Source organism: Jatropha curcas, chromosome 10, assembly GCF_041381405.1.
Source record: "Jatropha curcas cultivar XTBG-Jc1 chromosome 10, XTBG_Jcur_1.0, whole genome shotgun sequence".
NCBI classification, from domain to species: Eukaryota; Viridiplantae; Streptophyta; class Magnoliopsida; order Malpighiales; family Euphorbiaceae; genus Jatropha; species Jatropha curcas.
This window is the reverse complement of record NC_143160.1, coordinates 2,540,213-2,561,412: the sequence shown is the minus strand read 5'-3', so window position 1 is coordinate 2,561,412 and position 21,200 is coordinate 2,540,213. Positions and strand designations below refer to the sequence as shown.

Here is a 21,200-nt window from a genome sequence, read left to right as displayed (position 1 = left end):
TGGAATATTAATGGCCTTTTGGCCTTGATAAAAATATTGACAGCTTATTTTTTTTTCAGAAAAAAAAGGCTACCCAAAAGTAGATTCTGAAATTCAAATACATCCAATATAAAAAATTTTCATATTGAATTCCCATTTAATTTCTTTATTGTGCTCCAGGTCTATATTTTCTCCATTTATAATAATTTAGCGGCACGGTCAACTTTTAAATTAGTCATTAAAATTTTTCAACTCATCTAATGAATACTTTAATATTATATGCATTCAATCAGTGCGATAATTTATTTATTTTAACACAACTTATTGAATAGTGATTTTCATTTTTTTTTAACTCGTATTATAAGTGTTAAGACTATGCTTTTGTAAGTTAAATTGTTTGATATATAATTTTATGAATTAAAGGGTTGAATATATATATAATTTTACAATTTAAAAAATTTAATACTTGGGAGTTGAGAGCGCAAACAGACTTTTGTTCTAAAGTTTAAGAAAGAAATTGTTAATCGACTCTCCATCCCATTTTAAAATCCCCTGCACCAGAATTTAGCTCACGCTAGGCGGCCCAATAATAGGCCCAAAATGGAAGGAAGCGAAATAAAAAAAAAAAAATCAGTCAAGAAAAAAGGGGTGGCGAATCTATGGAAGAGGCAGGACAAACAGGCACAAAGAAGAGGAAAATGGGGGAGAGAAGAGAGGACGGCATCGGTGGTAAAAATTCATCATCGAAGACGAAGTGGCCTCTCATAAAACCTAAGAAAAATCTCCAGATTACTCGCATAAAAGATACCGATCTCTTTACGGTATGTTCCTTATTTTAATTTCTGCCGTACACACATATATATATAACTTGTTGATTGGTTTTGCTGCAATTGCTGGTCGGTAATTGTTAATTGTTAGAATGGATCGATGTTCTGTCTTAGCATTGAGCAGTCTTGGAAAGTTTAAACCTGGTTCTGAATTGTTAATATTTTCTTTTAACTCTGCTTGTCATTTTTGGATTGAGTCTGTGGGGGCAAGGCATGTTAAGCTTATTGAATGATTGCTTGGTTAATTATTCACGTTAGGACTTCGTAATTTGTCTTGCTTTGAGCCTGTGTATGTATATATGTTTACTTTTATGTTCATTTTTGCTCATAACATTATGCGAGGATAGTCTTGGCTGTGGCTCATTTAGACTTTGAAGTTGTAGATGTAATATTTTCTTTCACCATTGTAATAGTGTAGCTTTTGTATATAATATTCAGGTGCAGAATTTCTTCACACCTGCAGAATCAAAGGCATTCATCAAAGCTGCAGAATCTATTGGTTTTGTTCACCAAGGGAGTCTTGGTCCAACAAGAGGAGAAGCATATAGAGATAATGATAGAGTATCTTCGAATGATTCTGCTCTTGCCAATGCAGTATGGGAGTCTGGACTCAACAAATTATTTTCTGATATTAAAATAAGAGGAAAAGTTGCTGTTGGCTTGAATCCAAATATCAGATTTTACAGGTTTTGTTTGATATTCTTTCCTCATATTTGTCCTTAGTTTTTTTTTAATGCTCAGTAATATGATAATCACACAAATCTTATGCTCGGTACTATGATAATCACACAAATCTAATGTTCGGTTCTTATTCATTTTTCCCTGTTTGTACCTTGTAATTACACGCAATTTTCGATTCAATGAGTTTTCTACTCTTCAGGTACAAGGTGGGCCAGCGTTTTGGACGACATATTGATGAAAGTGTTGATCTTGGGGATGGGAAGCGCACACATTATACTCTTCTAATATATTTAAGTGGTGATTCTAAAGCCAAAATTAAAAAGGAACCAAATGGCTCAAAGGATTCTCCTTCAGAGCCTTTAGTTGGAGGAGAGACTGTCTTTTATGGTTCAAGAAATGGTGTTGTGGCCGAGGTAAAATGCTATTTCTAATTTCTATTTTTACGAATTTATTTTTGTTTTTGGAGAGTCTTTATTTGTTTCTTCCTTCATTTTATTTGTTCGGCAATTTTTTCTCCTTTTCCTCGTGGATGCGCTTTAGCTTTGATTGGTTAACTGTGCCCATTATGCTATTTGAACCCTGTAGGTCGCCCCAACCGAAGGGATGGCTCTACTGCACATTCATGGAGACAAATGTATGCTGCATGAAGCTCGAAATGTTACCAAAGGTGTCAAATATGTGTTCCGCTCTGATGTAATTTTTGCTTGAAGAGTGGTTATCATTTTCAAAAGAAGCAAAATTGGTAAGTTTGCACTTTAAGCCTATATCTTTGCCTTTGTTTTTGAATCTCTTGTTCTGTACAGTAGCTTTTTAATTTATGCCTATTTCATTGCCTTTGCTTCTGTATCCATTGTTCTGCAATGTGTCATTTTAACCTTGATTCGGCAATTCGGATGCACAGTTGATAGCTTCCTATCTCCACATACAAACTTCTTATTTGGGGTGGGGGGATTCTTGTGTTTGCCATTCTTGTTCGCTTATTAATATCTCAAATTGACAATTAGCTTGATAGCATTATTACCATGGCAAAGTTTTTTTTTTTTTTTTTTTTGAACGGTTATGCATTTCAATTAGAAATGTTTATGATTTTGAGTCTGCCTATAATCATCACATCGTCTGACCATATTAAATGCATGTATTTACCTCTATTGGAAAAAACTAGTTTGGAGTAGACCTTTTACAATCCAAAACTACCCCAACCCAGACGCCTCCTTTTCAACTGCTTCTATCTTCTTCCTTAATGCCAATTGGATATAGTAGCTTTTAACCTTTAAAGGTCCTGTTAATCACAGGAGGCAATGAAATTGATATATTCATAAGACATCCTAGTTGTCATCAATATTCATTTTCTAATATTGTGAAAAAAATACAATGGAACATTTCAATGTCCATGAAGAGAATATATAAGCCTTCATCTGACCATGAAAAAAAAAAGAGAGAGAGGGATTTATTAAAAATTTATTGAGATATGCAGACATTTCAAAATATAATCAGCCTCACATCATTTATAATTAAGAAAAGGTCATCCAAGAAAAAAAAATTCGCCTTTGACTGCACTGCTCAGTCACTATGTCTCAGTTAACCACTCGGCATTTGTTTCTGACTTCACCATTTTCAACTACTCCAACATTTCCAAGTTTCACCATTGAAGCTGCAAATTCTCTGAAGAACAAACCTTGATCCTTAGCAAACAATTTGACAATCCATCTAGTCCTGGAATCACCAAATAATGCTTGATCTGATCCTAAAACACCTTTTCCTTGCATTAGTTGCTTGTAATAAACATTGTCAAAAGTTGAAGAGGTCGAGTCCAAAAACTCTCCTGCACCTTGATCCTTGTTTGGTTTCGGGCATTTCTTTCTTAGCTTCTCTGCAAACTTGTTGTTCATGCTTGGATCAATGTCATGAGTTAAACTAAAGTTGTGAAGCCGAGCTTCAAATGAAGAGCAGTGTGAAAGCCCTAGGGTGTGGCCACCTGATAGAGCAACCATGTCTTTGACTCCTAAACCTCTCTTGGCAAAGCTTTGAATAAGTTGTGTCACATTGAAAATTGGAGCTGGTAGGTTAACAGTATCATTAGCTTTGGACACCCTTCCGTCCTTCCTTCCCTTTAGTACATTCCAGTAAGGTCCTCCAGACTGATGAAAAATATAGAGAAAGAGATGATAATAAGAACATAAAAGGAAAACATAAGTTGCATTTGAAACAAAATTATGCCAAATATTAATGTCATTTTTCGTTGAGTATTAGCTTTTACAGAGTATATTGTACTTTACCATCGCCACTACATCTCTTGCTGCTACAGCTATGATATCTGCACATGAGACAGTGTTTTGGCAAGCCATCTCAAGCTTGGCTTTAGCATCATCAATCACATAGAAGGATCGAACTGAAACATTGGGAGGACCATCTTTCTCTGCTTTGTTTCCAGGAGCGGAGTCCAGCAAAATCGAGGCATCGCATCCCTATCAATAGATAACCAATGAGACTGACAGTAATTTAGCATGCTCATGCATGTATCCTGCCAAACTTGTTAACCACGTGATTTTGTGGTTATTAATTTCTTGACATTGGAAAGTCAAATTTAATTGTTGGGAGCTTATGTGTACATACAGAACCATGTGAGTTATAATGTATGCCTGCATAAGTTTTATGTGTTCTGTTGCAAGTGCATGTACAGTATTGGATTAAGAGAGAGATCATTACCCTTATGAAACAGTCATGGAAGAACATTCTAAGGATACGAGCTGGGACTTTAGTGTCATGCATGGAAGCATTCTGAACTGTCTCTAAGATGATTTTCTCAGCTTGTGGACATGTTCGATTATAGTAATAAGCATCAAGCATACCTTGTGAGGGAGAAATCAAGATTAAGAGAAGGGAAATAATTACCGGGTATGAAATCTTTTGTGCAAAAGCAGCCATTTGTTAGATTTCAGACGAGGAAAAAATAAAGATAAGAAAGAACTACCATGGATGATAAGCGAAATATGGCAGTATATATAATGATCTGTAGACGATCACATTTGACAAATTTCTCTAGATTTCATATACTTTCAAGTTACTCCATGGAAAATAGAAGCTGCATTTGGTTTGTGCTTTGAGACCAAGTATCTTCACCTATTCTGCAAAGTGCATACTATATGTTGTACAACCCAACAAAAACTATTTGTGTGGTTTAGACTTGTAGTACCGAGTGACCTCTGTCTCTTGATGCCATATTTTATGTTATATATTATATACCAAATGAACATTCCTTGTCAGAACTTAGGAGGTAACCTTTTCAATTTTTTAAAGCTCAAAAAAAAAAAAAAAAAAAAAATTATTCCTTACCTGCAAAGCTCAAACATATAGTAATTATATAATTATAATACCGTTTTATGGCAGTTGGCTTATATCTATCAAGTTGGACAATGCAGGGCAAAGAGTAAAGTTGGTATGAGATGAAGATGGAGTACACAAAATTGAAAATCCTGTACTGCATTAAATAAATAAACTAAAACTAAAGAAAATGAAATGTCTGATAAAGAACTCCAAAGAAGTGAAGTGAAAATGAATTTTGCGGTTTGCAAGACTATTGGTTGGTTGGTGACTTGGTGTACCGAGTTGCGGGTACTGCAATTAAACCTTTCTCCTGGTCTTGGACTGGACTGGTTGGAATAAAACAGAAGATTGAACATGCGTTTTTTGATATTCAGTACGCCATGCGCTTTACCTATCTTGGGCTCTCAGGGTGATGCTATCTATGTATGAAGCAGCTTCCGTTGTCAATTGTAATTTGTATACAACTCTTCATGTTATGTCTTTTGTGTGGCAAAACCCCATTTGTTATGCTCCATAACATCAATTATTTCTCCTCTCAATTTTTTATATACAATATATTGGCTTGATATATTATCATTTCAATTTTTAAAATAATAATCGTGGCTTTTCTTCTACAATTCAATAAGTATTTTATCTATCTGTTAAAAAAAATCAAAATAAAAATTAAAAATAGCACAAGATTTAAAGAAAAAAAAACCACTTAAGAGTATATTTATGTATTTGGCTTGTTGATCTCTAAAGAAATTATTATCAGAAGGATCCATTATTGAATCCCTATAGACTATAAGTTAGCCAGACACCTTTTTTCTTTCAAACAAAATTCACAAAAACATTAATAAAAGATATAACACGACCGGCAGTAATATTTTCATACTAATAAAAAATATAAAAGAGAAAATTAAAATATTCTATTTGAAGATAATTTCAGATTAGTTACCTACTTAGTAAAGAAACAATTAAAAATTGACCTAAATTAAGAATTAAGTATTATCAATGTACCATTCGTACCTTCAATGTACAAAAATTCCAAGATAATTATATAAAGGGAAAATAATAATTGGGTGCATAAATTTTGACTTAATTAACGTTTAAGGATATCAGTTTCCAAATAACCAACTTCAAGATTCCGAAATTTTAATCCGTCAATAGAAAGATCATTCAGTTTAAAATCAACACTTTTTTTCCGTTAAATAACTATGAAATTCTGAAAATGCCCTCACTTACAAAATAAACTTTAACGTTAGATTTAGACTTTTAGACATCCACCAAAAGAGTTATTTGCTTCCCCATTTCAACAATCAAATCCAATAGCTAAGCTCCATAGCCATCGACGGCAGATCTACACCAACAAACCAACACCATCTCTAAAATCTTCCCCTTAAATTTTACACTAAAACTCAAACTAAGAAACCTATCAAAAATACCAGAATACAAATAGTCCTCCTTCAAATCCCATCGAATCCAAAATTCAATCTCAAACATTGAGAGTCCTCCTTCAAATCCCATCAAATCCAAAACTTAATCTCAAATATTGGGAAAAAATTGAAGGAAATAAAGGAGGTTACAATAGCCATCGTCGTCACCGGAGTTACTGGAAGTGCAATGAAATCGAGTTCATCGGAGATTCAGCTGTCGCAAATAGCCACCGCACTCGCCGCCTGGAGTTACTAGAGAAAGGAGAAGATGGTGATAGAGGAAAAAAAGTGTTTGGTTGAAGGATTTGAGATTTGTTTACCTATTAGATTTAATTATTTTAGATTTGTGGATTTTGAAATTTGAAAATTTTCTTCATTTGAAAGAAAAAGTGTTATTTTAGACAAAAGCACCTTTTTATTAACGGGATTAAAAGTTAAAGATTTTCATATTGATTTTTGAAAATAGATATCCTCTTAAGCGTTAATTAAGCCAAAATTTAGAGAATCAGTTATTATTTTCACTTGTATAAACGAATCAACTATCAACTACTTCTAAAAAGGTCAGTGACAAAAAGAAAAGAAAAGAAATAAAAGTCAACGTGTCAAGCAGTCCTTGAACAAGCCCCCACGAAACAGCTATGAAGAAGACGCGTGTTAGCCAGGCCAGCCGTCATGCGTACAGAGTCAGAGAAGGACCTAAAAGCCTGGGCCATGGAAGGGGAACACAACTCAGAAAGCCTTAAAAAGACAATAAGTGGGCCCAAATTCCTAGGTACACGTGCCACATCACGTGACAAAAACTGCTGGCCCTCATTAAACCATTCGGCTTGGTCCACGCGCCACCACCACTGTCCTTGTTGACCCCTACACGCATCAACGCAGACCGCACAGGCAGGCCAGGCCCACGTACTCCCAAAGAACAAAACCCCACAATTTGCACGTCGGAGGTCAGACGCTTCCAAACTAGCTAAACCATCCATCAAAAAAACTAAAAAGAAAAGAAAAAATCAATTAAGCCTGTTCTTCTCATGTTCATGTCCTCGTACGCATTACAAAGGAAAAATTTTTTTCAAAAAAGGAAAAATTAAAAAAAAAAAAAAACTAAAACTAAAACTAAAACCCTGCATTTGATTTAATTTAAGGCTTTGAAGATGGAGATTGTTGAGCAGCAGAATGACCTAAAAATTGAAGCTCCTTTTTATCATAAATCTCCAAAGAGAAATCCCTAAGCATTTGAGCAGTGCCAGTATTAGTATTACTACCGCCACCTGTGTTATTAGTACCGGAACTGGAACTCATTGAACCCATTTGAGAAGAAGACCCACCTGATCCAATTGAATTTGAAACGCCAGCACTTCCACCAACACCAACGCCAACACCAACAACGCCGCCCAACTGGACCCCAGGTTGCATAGCCGAGACAAAACTAGAAATGGGTCTTGCAGCCACGTTAAAAAACGGTGTCGCAGCAGCAGGGATTGCCCATAACTGCGACTGATTGGACCCACTACCAGACTGTGGCAACATAAAAGTACCCATAGGCCAAAACGGCACCAACCCCTGCGTGCTACCGCCCCCATAATTTGGTAACGTTGCTGCTGCTGTTGGCGAAATTGGGGCCAAACCTGAAGATACAGAGGTCTGTTGCTCGTTAACGTCGATAAAATCACTGTTTGAAGGTCTCTTCCGTCTCTTCTTCGGCAATAATTCATCACCGTCAGGCCTTGCCGGGGAAGTAGTTGGGATTTTGAGAGTTCCATTAATGGACACTGCAATAGCAGGGACAGTTCCCGTTCCAGTAGCTTCAATAATAGCTGGCTCTGCGTGCTCTAGAAGCCACCGGATGGTTTCGCCGTCAGACTTGTGACCTAACTCTCGCGTCAGTTGAAAAATCCTAGCCGCACACGTAGCAGGCATACGGATCCTACGGCCACGGCCTTCCACCTTCGTATGACGGTCCTTGGAGGGTCTCTTGGCAGTGACTAGTGCCCTAGTATTGCTAGATTTCGGTACCTGTAAGAGACTAATTGGAAGAGAATTGTTGTTGTTGTTGTTGTTGTCACCTAACTCATGGCCATCTGAGTCTGTAAACTCTTCTTCTTTAGGCAGGATCGTTGATTCAGGTCCGCCATCGGTTTGCGGGTCAGGTGGGTCTACCATAGATGTCTCTGAGGAGGAGAAATTGGGGGTGATACTTTGTTCTCGATCGATTTCTTCAATAGTGTGGTGTCGACTGGATGCCATATTGGAGAGATTAACAAACTAAAAAACAAGAAGGAAATTGACGAATTTTAACGCACCAAACAATTAAGCATAAACCCATAAAGAGAAAAAAAGATTGATCAAAAAACCCAGTAGAAAGGGTTGGGTTGACTGGGATTTGATTTTTGCCCTGTGTGAGAATTAAAGAAACAAAATTGATAATTAAAAAAAAAAAAAAAAAAAAAAAAAAAAAAAAAAAAAACCCTAAACAAATAAATAACGAAACCCCCACATATCTTTTGCGAGAGTCCAGTGTCGTATTAAGTTCAAGAACGAAAGGGACCCTCAAAAGCACAGTTGGTAACTTTTGGAGGGGAAAAAAGACGGACGGGGATGGAGGAGGCCAGGAAGAAGATATGTGATGACTGATGGACACTACATTATAATTCCAAGTCTTACAGACTCGGGCTTATTTCTGGTGATTACGTAGGTTTGTTAGTAATGCTTCCCAATCGTATCAGCCCAACTCAGCGATAACTACAAGAAAGAAGTAAAAGCCTGAGAAATTATTAGATGTTTTATTGCAGAATACATAAATTTTCTTCCTTAATACTTTTTTACATTTAGTTTGTGGACCACTCAAATTTTACCATATCTTATTAAAACACTTTAACTTATAAAATTATTATATAATCTAATTTATAAATTTATTTTATTAATATTTTAATTTATAAAATTAAATATCAATTAAATAGTTGAAAAAAAAATCAAAATTATTATTCTAGAAGCTATACTTACTGCACATCAACTTAATATTTCGCATATAAAAATAAAAAACGTGTTTAAAAGTGCATGCAATGAAACTTTTATCAGAAATCTATGATGACAATTCTTTTCTTCCATCCAATTTAGTTTAGTGGTTTATAGTAGTCGATAACTTGTGGGTGTTGATGACTTAGAGAGATTAGCTATGTACTATTAGTGTTTGATAACATTTTAGCAGTTGTTGCTGTTAAAATATAAAAAGTCTGTTAATGATATAATTGTTTTTATATTTATAATATATATGTGTATACTTTTTAAAATTTAGGGTGAATATGTTAACAATTAATAAAAAAATATTCAACGACCGATTAAAAAATTTACCAAATACCTGCACACCAAAGAAATATATGAATTAGCTAAACAAATGTCCCATAAAAAAAAAAAAAAAAAAACCCAAGTTTTATCGTATATAAAATTATCCACATAAGCTGGAATATAGTCACTCGGAACATGCTAGATTTCAAGTGTAAAATGACCCTTAACTCAGTAAATAGTTCGTTGGAGAAGCATAAATTTTATTTTTCGGGTTTCAAGTAAATATAAATTCTAAAGTGGGCCCACTTTAGAGTTGATCATGAATGGGTGTGGCCAGATCTGATCCAGGAATGAATCTTTTCCCCTTAGTACTAACCCATTATTTTTGAGGCCCAAATGAGATGGGTCACGGGGCCGGTAAGAAGTGTTAAACGATCAGCATTAGGATTAGTAAGCAGTAGACGAAAATGCATCTATGCTAGCTCGTGCGGTTTCAAAAAGTTAGATAACTCTCTGTTTCGCGGAATCATGATTCATGTATTCATGCCTTTCGCAATCGCAAGTCTATGGACAACAAAAGAGTTTTTTTTTTCCCCTGAAAATGGAATAATGCAACCGATATGAGCAGAATCAGGCTAAATCTGAAATGGGTTCTTTTAGACTACATTCGTAGATGCAACAATTTGAAATCTTTCAAGAAAATTCATGCCCAGTTAGTTACTTCAGGCATTGTCCGCAATGACTTAGTTGTCAAAAGAGTTGTTGACTTTTTTGGAAAATCTGTCGATTTTGTTGATTTCGGATGTGGTTTTTTGAAACAATGTGATTGGCGCGTAAGCTCATTCCCTTTTAATAGTTTAATTTCCAGCTATGCTGGCAGTGATAGACCGCAGATAGCAATTTTATGTTATAGACAAATAGTGAGAAATGGATTTTTGCCTGATTCGTACACTTTCCCTGCCATGCTGAAATCATGTGCAATGTTTTTGGGGATTGGAGAAGGGATGCAGATTCATGGGATAGTTATTAAGATGGGTCTTGTATGCGATCTCTATGTGCAAAACTCGCTTGTTCATCTATATGGTGTTTGTGATGATTGTCGTAGTGCTGGCAAAGTGTTTGATGAGATGCCTGTGAGAGATGTGGTGTCTTGGACCAGTATCATTGCTGGATACGCGAGGGCAGGGTTATTTGATGAGGCTGTGACCATGTTTCTGAGCATGAACGTTGAGCCAAATACGGCAACGTTTGTTAGTCTGTTAGTTGGTTGTGGGAGAAGCGGGAATCTGCGTATGGGGAGAAGGATTCATGGATTGATATTTAAGCGCGCGTCAAAGGTAAGTTTGGAGGCCAGCAATGCCCTTATGGATATGTATGTAAAGTGTGAGTGTTTGAGTGAGGCCAAGCAAATATTTCATGAGCTTCCTAAGAAAGATATTGTTTCTTGGACCAGTATTATAAGTGGATTGGTCCAATGTCAACGACCCAAGGAATCGCTAGTGTTATTTCGCAAGATGCACAGCTCAGGTATTGAGCCTGATGGGGTCATACTTACCAGTGTGCTTTCAGCTTGTGCCAATGTTGGTGATCTGGATTATGGCCGATGGGTACATGAGTACATTGATAGGAGGGCCATCAAAAGGGATATTCATATTGGAACTGCTATGGTTGATATGTATGCAAAGTGTGGCTGCATAGAGAGGGCACTACAGACCTTCAATGAAATGCCCTGTAAGAACATCTTTACATGGAATGCTTTACTGAATGGATTGGCAATGCATGGACGTGGCTATGCGGCGCTGAAATTTTTTGAAGAAATGGTGGGGGAGGGTAGTACGCCAAATGAAGTTACATTTCTAGCCATTTTGACAGCTTGTTGCCACTCTGGCTTGGTAGATAAAGGACGGAAATACTTTAATCAGATGATAAGCCAGCAATATAATCTTTCCCCAAGGTTAGAACACTATGGATGCATGACAGATTTGCTTTGCAGGGCTGGACTCTTGGATGAAGCTTTAATGCTCGTGAGAACTATGCCTATGGCACCTGATGTGCTTATATTGGGAGCTCTTCTTAGTGCTTGCAAGGACAAAGGAATTCTAAAACTCCCTCAAGATATACTAGACCACCTCATAGAGCTTGGGACTGTAGATAGTGGGCTCTATGTGCTCCTTTCTAATATCTATGCCTCTAAGCAACGATGGACTGATGTGACCAGAATAAGGAGATTAATGCTTGAGAAGGGAATTAAAAAGTTTCCTGGGTGGAGTGTTATAGAGGTAGACAGGCAGACTTATGAGTTTGTTGTTGGAGATCTTAAGACATGGTCTTGTTAAATGTGCGCTTCAAATTTTAGTTTTTGGCTAATCAAGTTAAGATATTAATTGATCTATAATGGGCATCAAGATGGGCTTGATTTAATGATCTAATTAAGAATGGCTATGCTCTAATTAATCACATTGTGCATAAATAATAGTGTGGACTATTATGAGATGTGGTTATTGATGGGAACACATGTGAATCCTCTCCCATTAGGGGTTCATAAAGTGATTGACTCGGTTAGGCCAGGACATGTGGCAAGCAATGAATAATCTCTTTGTGATTATCTTGGTAATACTGAACACCTGTGCTTTGGCCATTAGGCCCATTAAGCTTCACCAGAGCTTTATTTTTTTTTGAATCTTTCTAGTGCAGAGGACTTTGGTATTTCTGTCCTTTCAAATGATTGCTTGGAGAAAGTAGCTGGTGATAATTTAACAGAAGGATACGGTGGTTTCATATCAATCTTGATTTGCTGATATTATCCGAGTGCATGGATGGTAATACACTTGCCTTGACTTGTTATATGCAATCTGGTTATTCTATTCGTTGCCTGAAAAAATCATTATATTAGCTCCAAGCATTTTAAAAATCAACAACTACAAGGTTTCTTTATTCCACATACGTTTTATTCTTGATATTCCAATTTTGAGATAACATTTAAAAATAATGAAACAGCTTGCTGCAAATGCTAGTTATCTTGCAAAACTTTTGTGAATGGATAATGTCACAACAAAATTTGAATGTTTCATCACATGCATTGTTGACTGTTTTAGTGATAATGTAATTTATTGAAGGTTTTAGTGACAGTAATCTGATAGATTGGAACTACAATAAAGGCATCCAGTTCTTGACCCTTAATTGATGGGGACAAAAAAATTAATTTCATCTCTTCTCTTTTAGTAAATGATATTTTTTGGATAACCCTTTTGTAATCATGGGATAACTTTTTCGTACATTGGGAACTCATGCAAACGTATAGTGTTATTAATTTGTGCTTAATGAATGTTCCGATCAGAATAAAAATGGAAAATTAAACAAATGGGAGTTTTAGGTGACCAGCTGGTCAGGAAGCATCTTCAAGTTTCTTGTCATAATCTTCTAGGTTACCACTTTGCATCAATGTAGAGCTGTTCTTCTTGCTAAAATTCAAGTGCAAATGTGTGCCACTGAGATCAGTGTAAAATTATATACAGAAGATCATGAACTAAAATGGAAGCTTTTGAATTTATCATCTGAAAAAACAATTGGGCTTACCTCTCTTCTTTTTGTATTTTTTTCCTGTATAAATTCCATAATCTAAAAAAGAGCAAACAAATGATTTTCCATTTAAACTTCAATTGTTTTCTGATTCAGAGCTGTGTATCTCCACTTTGCCTTTTCCACAAAGTCTGCATCCAGGAACTGAGCAATGAAAGCCCAAAGTCTGTAGGTGTCCTCAAAGTTGGCCAGGAACCCAAGTGCAACTGTGGCAACTGTTATTCCCAGATTTGATTTTTCTTCTCTCTTGTTCGTTAATTTTCCCTTTACGCTGCTTGCTTTTCTCTCAAGAACTGTTGCCTTATCTTCTTCAAACTTATCTGAGAAAGAGATATGATGTAGGAATCCACAGCTTAGAGATATGTTGCTTCGATCAGCAAGTTTTTGTATAAGAGGAGCCTCAATCTTTTCCCCTTTCCAATCAAACACATTAAATGCCAATGCAGGTCCACGATCAAATTTTATCTTTGGGCCATATATTCTAATAACAGGGATTTCTTCTGTATTTGGATGCTTGAGCTTCATCAAAGCATTCACCAGCCAATTGATCAGGCACCTTGCTCTGTTACTGATCTGAGTCAGTCCTAGTAAGTCAACTTGATCCAAACCCCTGCATTCAATCTCCATTATCCCGTTTCTGCTGGCTTTTGCAGTTTCTTGTTGGAGTACTTCAGCAGGTTTTCCTGGTTCCATAATCTCTGAAGTTTCCGCCTCCTTCTGAATTGTAAATGTTCCTGTAGTTTGAAGCTCGGAGGTTGCAGTTTCTGATACTTCCTGTTCTGTAGTTGTTCTTGCAGTTTCAGACTTGGAGTTTTCTGAAACTTTCTGTTTTGTAGTTGTTGCAGCAGTTTGGGACTCAGAGGTTTCTCCTTGTTCCAATTCTTCATGGTGCATTTTTGGGATGGCTATTGGACCTGAAAAGGAATTTGATGTATCTAATTCATCTCCTTCTAAGACAAATTTAGTTGTCTGTTCAAGTTCCACATCAGTACCAGAAGATTCATCTAGGAACCAAAATAGCTTGTTTGCTGGGATGAGACGTATCATTCCAGTACTATTGGAATCTTCCATGTGTGGAACAGTAGATTTTTTGACAAAGAGGCATCCGAATCCAGATGGGTTTTCCCCAAAGATCTTGTAGAATGAACAAATGAGGAAGTCTGGACGAATGAGGGAGAGGCCAAAGCTGTCCATGTCCTTTGGTCCTAATGCACAAGCATCAATCAAGATATGCCAATCATTCTCCTGAGCGACGCTCATCCATAGATAAGGATATCTGGCTCCAGTCACCCTAGAATGAAGTGGGAAAACAAATAGCCCCCTCTTCTTCTTCTTTTTTCTTTTCCTCGTAATCATTTTCCTCAATTTTGCTGAATGAATCCTCAGTCTAGGCCATGAGAACTCTGCTGACATTATCTTGGCCCCTTTCTTCTCAGAACAATTAATCATGGTTTCTACTGCTTCACTCTCATAGTCATAAACGGTAAGGAGCTTTTGACTTGAGCTGAAAGGGTAAGATTCTGCTACTAGTTTGAAAGCTGATGTTCTATTTGCAGTGAAAACCATACAATAATCTTTTTCAGAAATATTGAGAAACCTCATGATCCGATTCTTTATTGCAGATTCTAATTCTGATTCTTGGCCACCATGAAGTAGCTGTGTCTTCAGATTCCCTGTTTTATAGGACACACTGAAGAAGGGAAAATGCGAAATTTGAGGAGACGACTGAGTTGTAGAAGTAGATGAAGAGACAAGTTTTCTGGAGTCATGTTTTTGTAGCTGAGAATAGGAGAAGAGACCGATGCCAATATAATCAAGACAGGTATGATGGGAGTGTGAGAGCTGATAGTATTCTTGGGCTCGAATTTGGTCAACTTGATAGGTACCAGAGTATTGTGGGTAGGCTTTGGTGAATTCAGCAAATGATTCCTGCAAAGATGGGAGAGACTCGGGATTTGTAAATTGGGTATTTGGGAAGATAGAGGAAGCAGCTGTTGCAGCAAAGTTCCGGCGACATGTTGATGCTGTGCTTCTGGTCTGTCCAATTTTTTCCTGGGAGACAGGGTAGCCAAAGAGAGGGGTTGGGCAGCAGCCATTAAGGCATACCTGGGCGGCTTCTTTTAGACAAGGTGACTGCATTTTTTTTTTCTTGCTTTCCCTCAACTGCGTTGATATTTTATGGTCGGTTTCTGCTCTTTGTTTGCGTTCTTGATGTTTTCTTTTCAATCAGCTACAATGGTTAGCTTTATGAGGAGCATTTATTATTGTCTTTTTGCATTAGTGTGGAACCTTTACTTTGGTTTAAACGTGATGGGGACAGGTTGCCTCCCAGGCTCCACAAGGAAACGTTGAACAGGTCAGACTATTAAATTGATTGTGTTTTGCAGTTCTTACCAAGTTGACCTTGTTCTGTCAAATGGTTTAGCACAAACAATATTTCATACGCTAAAACACCAATTAGCTAATGAAATTAACTAATTTTTTTGGTGGAATCAATCTTCAATCCCCCATCAATGATAATATGTAAAGTACGATCTACGGGCATGGATTTAGTTACAGTATGCTGTTCCTTGAGTAGAACATTAATTAATTAATTTATTTATTTTTGTTTTTGTCATGCTTGTGTTGTGCATATTAATCTTTATTTGTTAAACAGTACCAAAATGGTTCGTCATGGTCATCCTCGATTATCTCACTCGTTTGAAAGGTAGATGCAGGACTGGAGGGCAACAAATGCAAGTGGAGGACAAAGTTACCTTTATGTTGGCCAGCCCCAGAAAGCTTGTATAGGACGTTTTTAATTTCCTTCAGGATTAAGGCTCCGATTGGTAAGGAATGAATTATCAAGCCCCACTCCAGCGCATGGTACGCAGTGTCCACTTACTGGGTGCCATGTGTCCTTCCAATGATTACCAGGTTTTGTTGTATTAACTTGGCCAGTCTTTTTTAATGGTGTTTAATACAAAACTTGAAATAGACAGTCCAGATTTGCAATATTAAGTTAAAAACAGAAGAATTAGTTCTATTTAATGGCCTGTATTTTGTTGTTACTATATATATAATTATTTACTTGGCAAAGCTGAGAATGGCCAAACATGATTTTAGTTACTAGAAAGCCCCAATTTTTCAACAATTGTTGGTCTTTTTCAAAAAAATGAAAAAGCAGAGTCAGAAAAAGCCCGTCATCAAGGAGACATTTAGTATTGAATTATGATCATCACTTTTCCATTCTTTTTACATTTGAATTCTGCTGAAAAAAGGGGAAAAAAAAAAGAAAGAAAAGAAAGAAAGCGAGTTCCTGATTGAATTCAGTTTAGAATTCCCACTTGGAGCGCGGTTTCAATGATATAGAAATTGTCTCAAATATACAATAAGTAAATATTTTACATTAAAAAATAACGCTTCCCATTACTTAATTCTAAATTAAAATGGAAGTAAAATATGGACTTTGTCGTTCTCCTTCCAACTGCAAGCAAACAAGCTGTCTGTATCTATCACTTGGCCTCATCTGTCCAATCCGCTTGGCTCCCTGGGAGCCTTTCGTCGCCGATCGAGTTGATATTAATTTAAAGAAATAGTCTTTGGTCTGAATAAATAAAGAAAAAAACAATTGGCCAGCTGATGCTATCAAATTTGCCTCAGCGGCCGTTGGCAGAGTCGCAATATCCAGGCAGCAAATTGAAATACTACAAAAATGGATTGAAAAAAAAAGGAGACTTGTCCGATTAGGAAAGTCCTGGGTGCAAGGTGCAAACCAAAAACTGCATCAATTAAAATTCTTAAGCCCACTTTTACCATGATTCCCTCAACAACCCTTCTAGGTGTTGGTTCTGTCGTTTTTTTTTATCTCTCCCTTTGTTAAGAGTTATGATGTGCAAATTGATTTTTGCATGTCAGGTGAATGTCGTTTAAATTCGTTTGCATTTTTCCTAAATTACTAATTGACGTCTATATATATTTATGAATATCAACTACCTATTAAAATTAAAATGATATATTTAGAATTGTCTCTGTCGAAAGAATTTTATCTAAATGTTACATCTTGTCTGAGCAAAATGATACACAATTATATTGTATATAAATGTGATAGTTTGACATATCTTTAGTGTGCATTACTCTTAGGGAAATGAATGTGCTTCAAATGGAACATGATTTTAATTGCTATAATGCATTTTCTTTCCTTACCTTAGCAAACTTGCAGCTTAATTACCTTCACTTGTAGTACTGTTGATAGCTGACAACTTATCTGAATTAAGCTGAAGCAGTCACAGGGCAACTCTCCTTTGGCAGGTTATTAATGAGATTAAGTTAATGCACGTACCTGCCAAGCGAGAGGCGCCCTATAACTGATTTGCTTATTGAACTATCTCGTCATTTTGCTACATGCAGCTGATGGATTTTGCTGTTATATAAACTAAGGAGCTTTAAGTTTGATGGAATAAACTACAGAAGAAATGCCATATGCTTGAGGATTATGCCATGGATATCCTCTGAAAGCCTTTTTGATTTTTTTAGAAATCTTTTTTATGTGTTCAAAAATCTTGAGAAAATCTCACAAAGGTGTGTGAGATTCTTCTTCTGCTCAACCTTTTTTTGTCCATGGTCTGTAGGTTATAAGAGGGGAAAAAGTGCAGCAGGAAGGAGATGCAGATGCTCCTTCAGTGATGATGATTTTTAGTCGCATTACAACACCAGCATATCTTCATATGCCATATTCCCTTCCCTTTCATTTTCCCGTTCCCTTTTCTTTCTTGGCCTCTATATTATATTTTGGCTTTTCAGTGCTTCTAGTTGCCAATGCTATTATTTCATTTTTATATTTTCAATTTTGGCCCATGTGATACTATTTTATATATTCTTGAATTTTGTTTTTCAATTTGTCAATAAAATTATGTTATTAAAATAATTCTTATGTTGTTTAGTATCATAAATATGCCTTGAACAATGCTAAAAACTTTGAAGGTGTTTTATGGCTCAGAATAATATGTTCAAAGCTCTGTTTTTATATGCAGGACAGATTCTGTTATCTCATCTTGTCCGTTCTTTGGAGGCCAAAAGAGTTAAAAGAATAGCTGATAGGAAAGGCGATGCTCTGCTCTCCGTCATGTTTTTCTTTTCCTGAGTAATATACGACCTTAGAGAGGCATATTCTTCTTCTTCTTCTCTTTTCTTTGACTTCCACTTTTGGTCTTTCGGTATTTCCAAAATTAAAAAGTTATGAAAGAATAACTACTAATTGATTTTTACATTTCTCTCATTCTCTACCAATTGGAAAGGAAATTAAAGCATTCAGTTACCCAAAACTTGAACTGCTGAAGTTCACTTGTATTCTGATAGTATACAAAAATTTTAAAAGTCACATTTACAATTATCATCATTTACTTCTCTTCTTAGGAAGTCTGTCATGCAGAATTCTCATCCCCATATACCTGCATTACAAAATATTGGCATGCAATTAATAGCTATATATCAAAATGTGATTAGAGGACAACTAGTTAGTAATTACCTTCCAAGCATCATAACAGTAGCTTGAGGATTAGTGCCCGGCGAGCGAAGAAAAGTGGAGCCATCAATAACCCTTAATCCATCAACACCACGAACCCTATAATTATGATCAAGAACCTGCCCTACTTGACATCCTCCATGATAATGCCATATAGTCATTACAGTGTCTATGCAAAATCGTTCCAATGAAGCTGCTGTAGTTGCATGTCTTGGTCTCAAGTTCACAGGTAAATTTGCCATCAAACTAAACAGGGCTTGTACTGGCACATGATTGTACCGAAATCTCTTAAAGGCTTTTGAGTTTATTACTTTGATAATTGTTTCCATTCCTTTAACACACCTCATTAGATCTTCTGGTTCTTTGAAATAGTTGAATTTTACTGATGGGTTCTCGTCTGGATTTGTTGTTCTTAGCTTGAGCTCCCCTCTGGAGAGCGGACCCGTTATCTTTTCTAGAATAATTCCACCTTTTAGTGTTGAGTTCACTAAGGAATTTACTGTCTCAAAAGCCCTAGCCATCGCCTCTGGGGTCAGTATGGTCTGTTGGCCTGTCTAAATATGCAGTCTGGTGTTAGTTTAATTAATAAAATCATTCCTGTACCATGTAATTAATACTGTTTGGGCATGGGAATATGAGATTTCTCGTTGGAGTTTCATAAAATATGGGAGTTTTCACCGATTTTGATGGGTGAGTAAATACCTGATTTAAAGATTGCTCATAGTCCTTGACATATCTTTGAGCCCAATTGTAAGAGAAGGTTAAACCACTAGCTGTCTCAATAAAGCTACCAAATTGAGTTATGCCCACAACTTGAATTAGTGAGACTTCAACTGGTAGAGGAGAAGGAACAAACAGAAGATTCATTGGGTTATCGGCCATGCCTTGACCCACCATGGGCTGGTCCAACACTACACGGATGCGATGAGCCCGAAGATGTTTGGCAGGCCCAATTCCACTCAGCATTAGCAGTTGTGGGCTTCCAATTGCACCAGCAGATAATATTACCTCACTCTTGCAGTTCTTATTCAGGAACGCCGTGCGCCTGAATCCCCTTGCATCTTGAAATCTCACCCCATATGCTTTTGGCTTTGCCCATGGTCGTCTCCCTGTATTAACAATGTTCTGGTGTGGTGAAAAGGATTTATTGGAATATATTAAAAACTTAAATGTCATATTACCCGTATAAAGCGCGTGAAAAACCAAAGAATCATAATCTATTCGCTCCATTTTAATATTTTTTTTTTTTTAAATTGCACCGCACTTTGTTTCCATCCATTTATGCAGATGAGACTTATTGAAACTCAGCTGAAAATGATATGTAAAATTCTCTCAATATAGATAAATCAGATTTAACAATTCCCACTCTTTTAGTACTTTCAAATATCAGTTTTGAAATATCAAATTTCATTAACAAAGAAATTAAGATTATAAACAATATGCTTAATTTACCTTTTCTTCCAGTGAACAAGACTTTCAATGCAGTAGCATGTAAATAAACTACAAGGTTTTTTGGGTCAGCATACTCCAGAAGATCAGCAGCAGTGTGCCTATGACCATCCCCATCAAAAATTGATCCTCCAATTTTAGTTCCATGAATATGATCATACGTAAACCCATTGTAAGGGAATACACCTGCTTCTAGTAACCCATCCCTGACAGCTGATTGCCATTGCAGCGTTGGTGGCTGAAAGGCTACTTTGGTCTCAACCCATTTATAAGATGCATTAGCCAATCTTTCATTCCACCCTGCTTCCTTCACATAATCCGCACTAGCATGCGTGTAAAATCCGGCGTTGAGAGAGCTTCCGCCGCCTAGAACACGCGCACGGGTGTTGTACACTCCATCTTCGGAGATGAAGAGTTGGGAAGGAGCATTTGGAGACGTGTCGGAAAGAGAGGCAATGAAGTTGCCTATGTTAGTTATGTTAGAGTTGCCATAAGGAGAGCCTCCTCTTTCAAGGAGTAAAACGGTAGCATTTATAGAGAGAGTTGCCGCTAATGGACAGCCTGCGGTTCCTCCACCGATTATTATGTAGTCATAATACCGGATTTGCGGCGACGAGGTTGCTTCATGGACAAATGTGTAATAAGGAGCTGCACAAGATTAAAAATTTTTAAAAATCTCAATCAATGTATAAAAACCGAAAATGAATCCATACCTTTCTCTGAATAAGAGAAGCCCTGAAACAGGAAAATTCCTGCAAGAACGAAGCCAAGAAATTTCCAGCAACAAAGATCCATGACTACAAAACCTTATAGAATTGTATATCCTATTACAAATAGAGCAAGAGAAAGCCTTTAAATATATCACGAAACAAAGAGCCTTGTGCTTGATTTCTTTGGGTGCAAAGAATGTTTGTTCACTTTGCCATGAGAAGGACAAAGGAGAAACTTTTAGTTCAACAATATAAATTTGCATAAAAAGATACTTCTTTAAAAACGCATGGTGTGTGTGGGTGTGAAAATAACATAAATGTGCCTCAAAGGAGGCTCTCCATCACCAACCAAATATTTCTATTTCAGCCTGAAAATAGAATAATGCAGTGGGTGATTATCAATATTCTGATTTGACATTTTTTCAATTGCCAAGTGCGCTATGTGCCAATT

At 36.6% G+C, this 21,200-nt stretch overlaps 6 protein-coding genes and 1 long non-coding RNA gene across 8 annotated transcripts; 2 read left to right on the top strand and 5 right to left on the bottom strand.

Annotated features, from left to right (window-relative positions):
* Positions 1 to 609: 609 nt before the first annotated feature.
* LOC105648533 (2-oxoglutarate (2OG) and Fe(II)-dependent oxygenase superfamily protein) lies at positions 610 to 5,340 on the top strand. 2 transcript variants are annotated; one of them, XM_020685148.3, is made up of 5 exons: positions 610 to 800; positions 1,245 to 1,492; positions 1,687 to 1,900; positions 2,073 to 2,229; positions 4,875 to 5,340. In XM_020685148.3, exons 1-4 carry the CDS (start codon positions 639 to 641, stop codon positions 2,193 to 2,195), a joined length of 747 nt encoding a protein of 248 aa, XP_020540807.1. In that variant the 5' UTR covers positions 610 to 638; the 3' UTR covers positions 2,196 to 2,229; positions 4,875 to 5,340. The 2 variants fall into 2 exon arrangements, with proteins under 2 accessions (XP_020540807.1, XP_012090344.1); XM_012234954.4 differs by lacking the exon at positions 4,875 to 5,340 and adding an exon at positions 3,793 to 4,147.
* Positions 2,910 to 4,795, bottom strand: LOC105648531 (Peroxidase superfamily protein). Its single transcript, XM_012234953.4, has 3 exons — positions 4,194 to 4,795; positions 3,764 to 3,952; positions 2,910 to 3,625 (listed from the first exon to the last, which is right to left on the bottom strand). The coding sequence occupies exons 1-3, from the start codon at positions 4,410 to 4,412 to the stop codon at positions 3,062 to 3,064; spliced, it is 972 nt and encodes a 323-aa protein (XP_012090343.2). The 5' UTR covers positions 4,413 to 4,795; the 3' UTR covers positions 2,910 to 3,061.
* A 1,875-nt stretch (positions 5,341 to 7,215) lies between the features above and the next one.
* Positions 7,216 to 8,945, bottom strand: LOC105648530 (TCP family transcription factor). The gene has a single exon (XM_012234952.4). The coding sequence runs from the start codon at positions 8,468 to 8,470 to the stop codon at positions 7,364 to 7,366; it is 1,107 nt and encodes a 368-aa protein (XP_012090342.3). The 5' UTR covers positions 8,471 to 8,945; the 3' UTR covers positions 7,216 to 7,363.
* A 983-nt stretch (positions 8,946 to 9,928) lies between these two features.
* Positions 9,929 to 11,845, top strand: LOC105648856 (Pentatricopeptide repeat (PPR-like) superfamily protein). Its single transcript, XM_020685011.3, has one exon. The coding sequence runs from the start codon at positions 10,129 to 10,131 to the stop codon at positions 11,842 to 11,844; it is 1,716 nt and encodes a 571-aa protein (XP_020540670.1). The 5' UTR covers positions 9,929 to 10,128; the 3' UTR covers position 11,845.
* Positions 11,846 to 13,030: 1,185 nt separating this feature from the next.
* On the bottom strand, positions 13,031 to 15,347 carry LOC105648529 (Pyridoxal phosphate (PLP)-dependent transferases superfamily protein). The gene has a single exon (XM_012234951.4). The coding sequence runs from the start codon at positions 15,224 to 15,226 to the stop codon at positions 13,157 to 13,159; it is 2,070 nt and encodes a 689-aa protein (XP_012090341.1). The 5' UTR covers positions 15,227 to 15,347; the 3' UTR covers positions 13,031 to 13,156.
* Positions 15,348 to 16,269: 922 nt separating this feature from the next.
* LOC110010970 (uncharacterized) lies at positions 16,270 to 17,452 on the bottom strand. Its single transcript, XR_016322835.1, has 2 exons — positions 17,273 to 17,452; positions 16,270 to 16,673 (listed from the first exon to the last, which is right to left on the bottom strand). It is a non-coding gene; the product is annotated as an uncharacterized LOC110010970 (long non-coding RNA).
* Positions 17,453 to 18,072: 620 nt separating this feature from the next.
* Positions 18,073 to 21,180, bottom strand: LOC105648528 (protein HOTHEAD). The gene is made up of 5 exons (XM_012234950.4): positions 20,753 to 21,180; positions 20,043 to 20,687; positions 19,293 to 19,699; positions 18,594 to 19,144; positions 18,073 to 18,516 (listed from the first exon to the last, which is right to left on the bottom strand). The coding sequence occupies exons 1-5, from the start codon at positions 20,832 to 20,834 to the stop codon at positions 18,462 to 18,464; spliced, it is 1,740 nt and encodes a 579-aa protein (XP_012090340.1). The 5' UTR covers positions 20,835 to 21,180; the 3' UTR covers positions 18,073 to 18,461.
* Between the last annotated feature and the right edge of the window lie 20 nt (positions 21,181 to 21,200).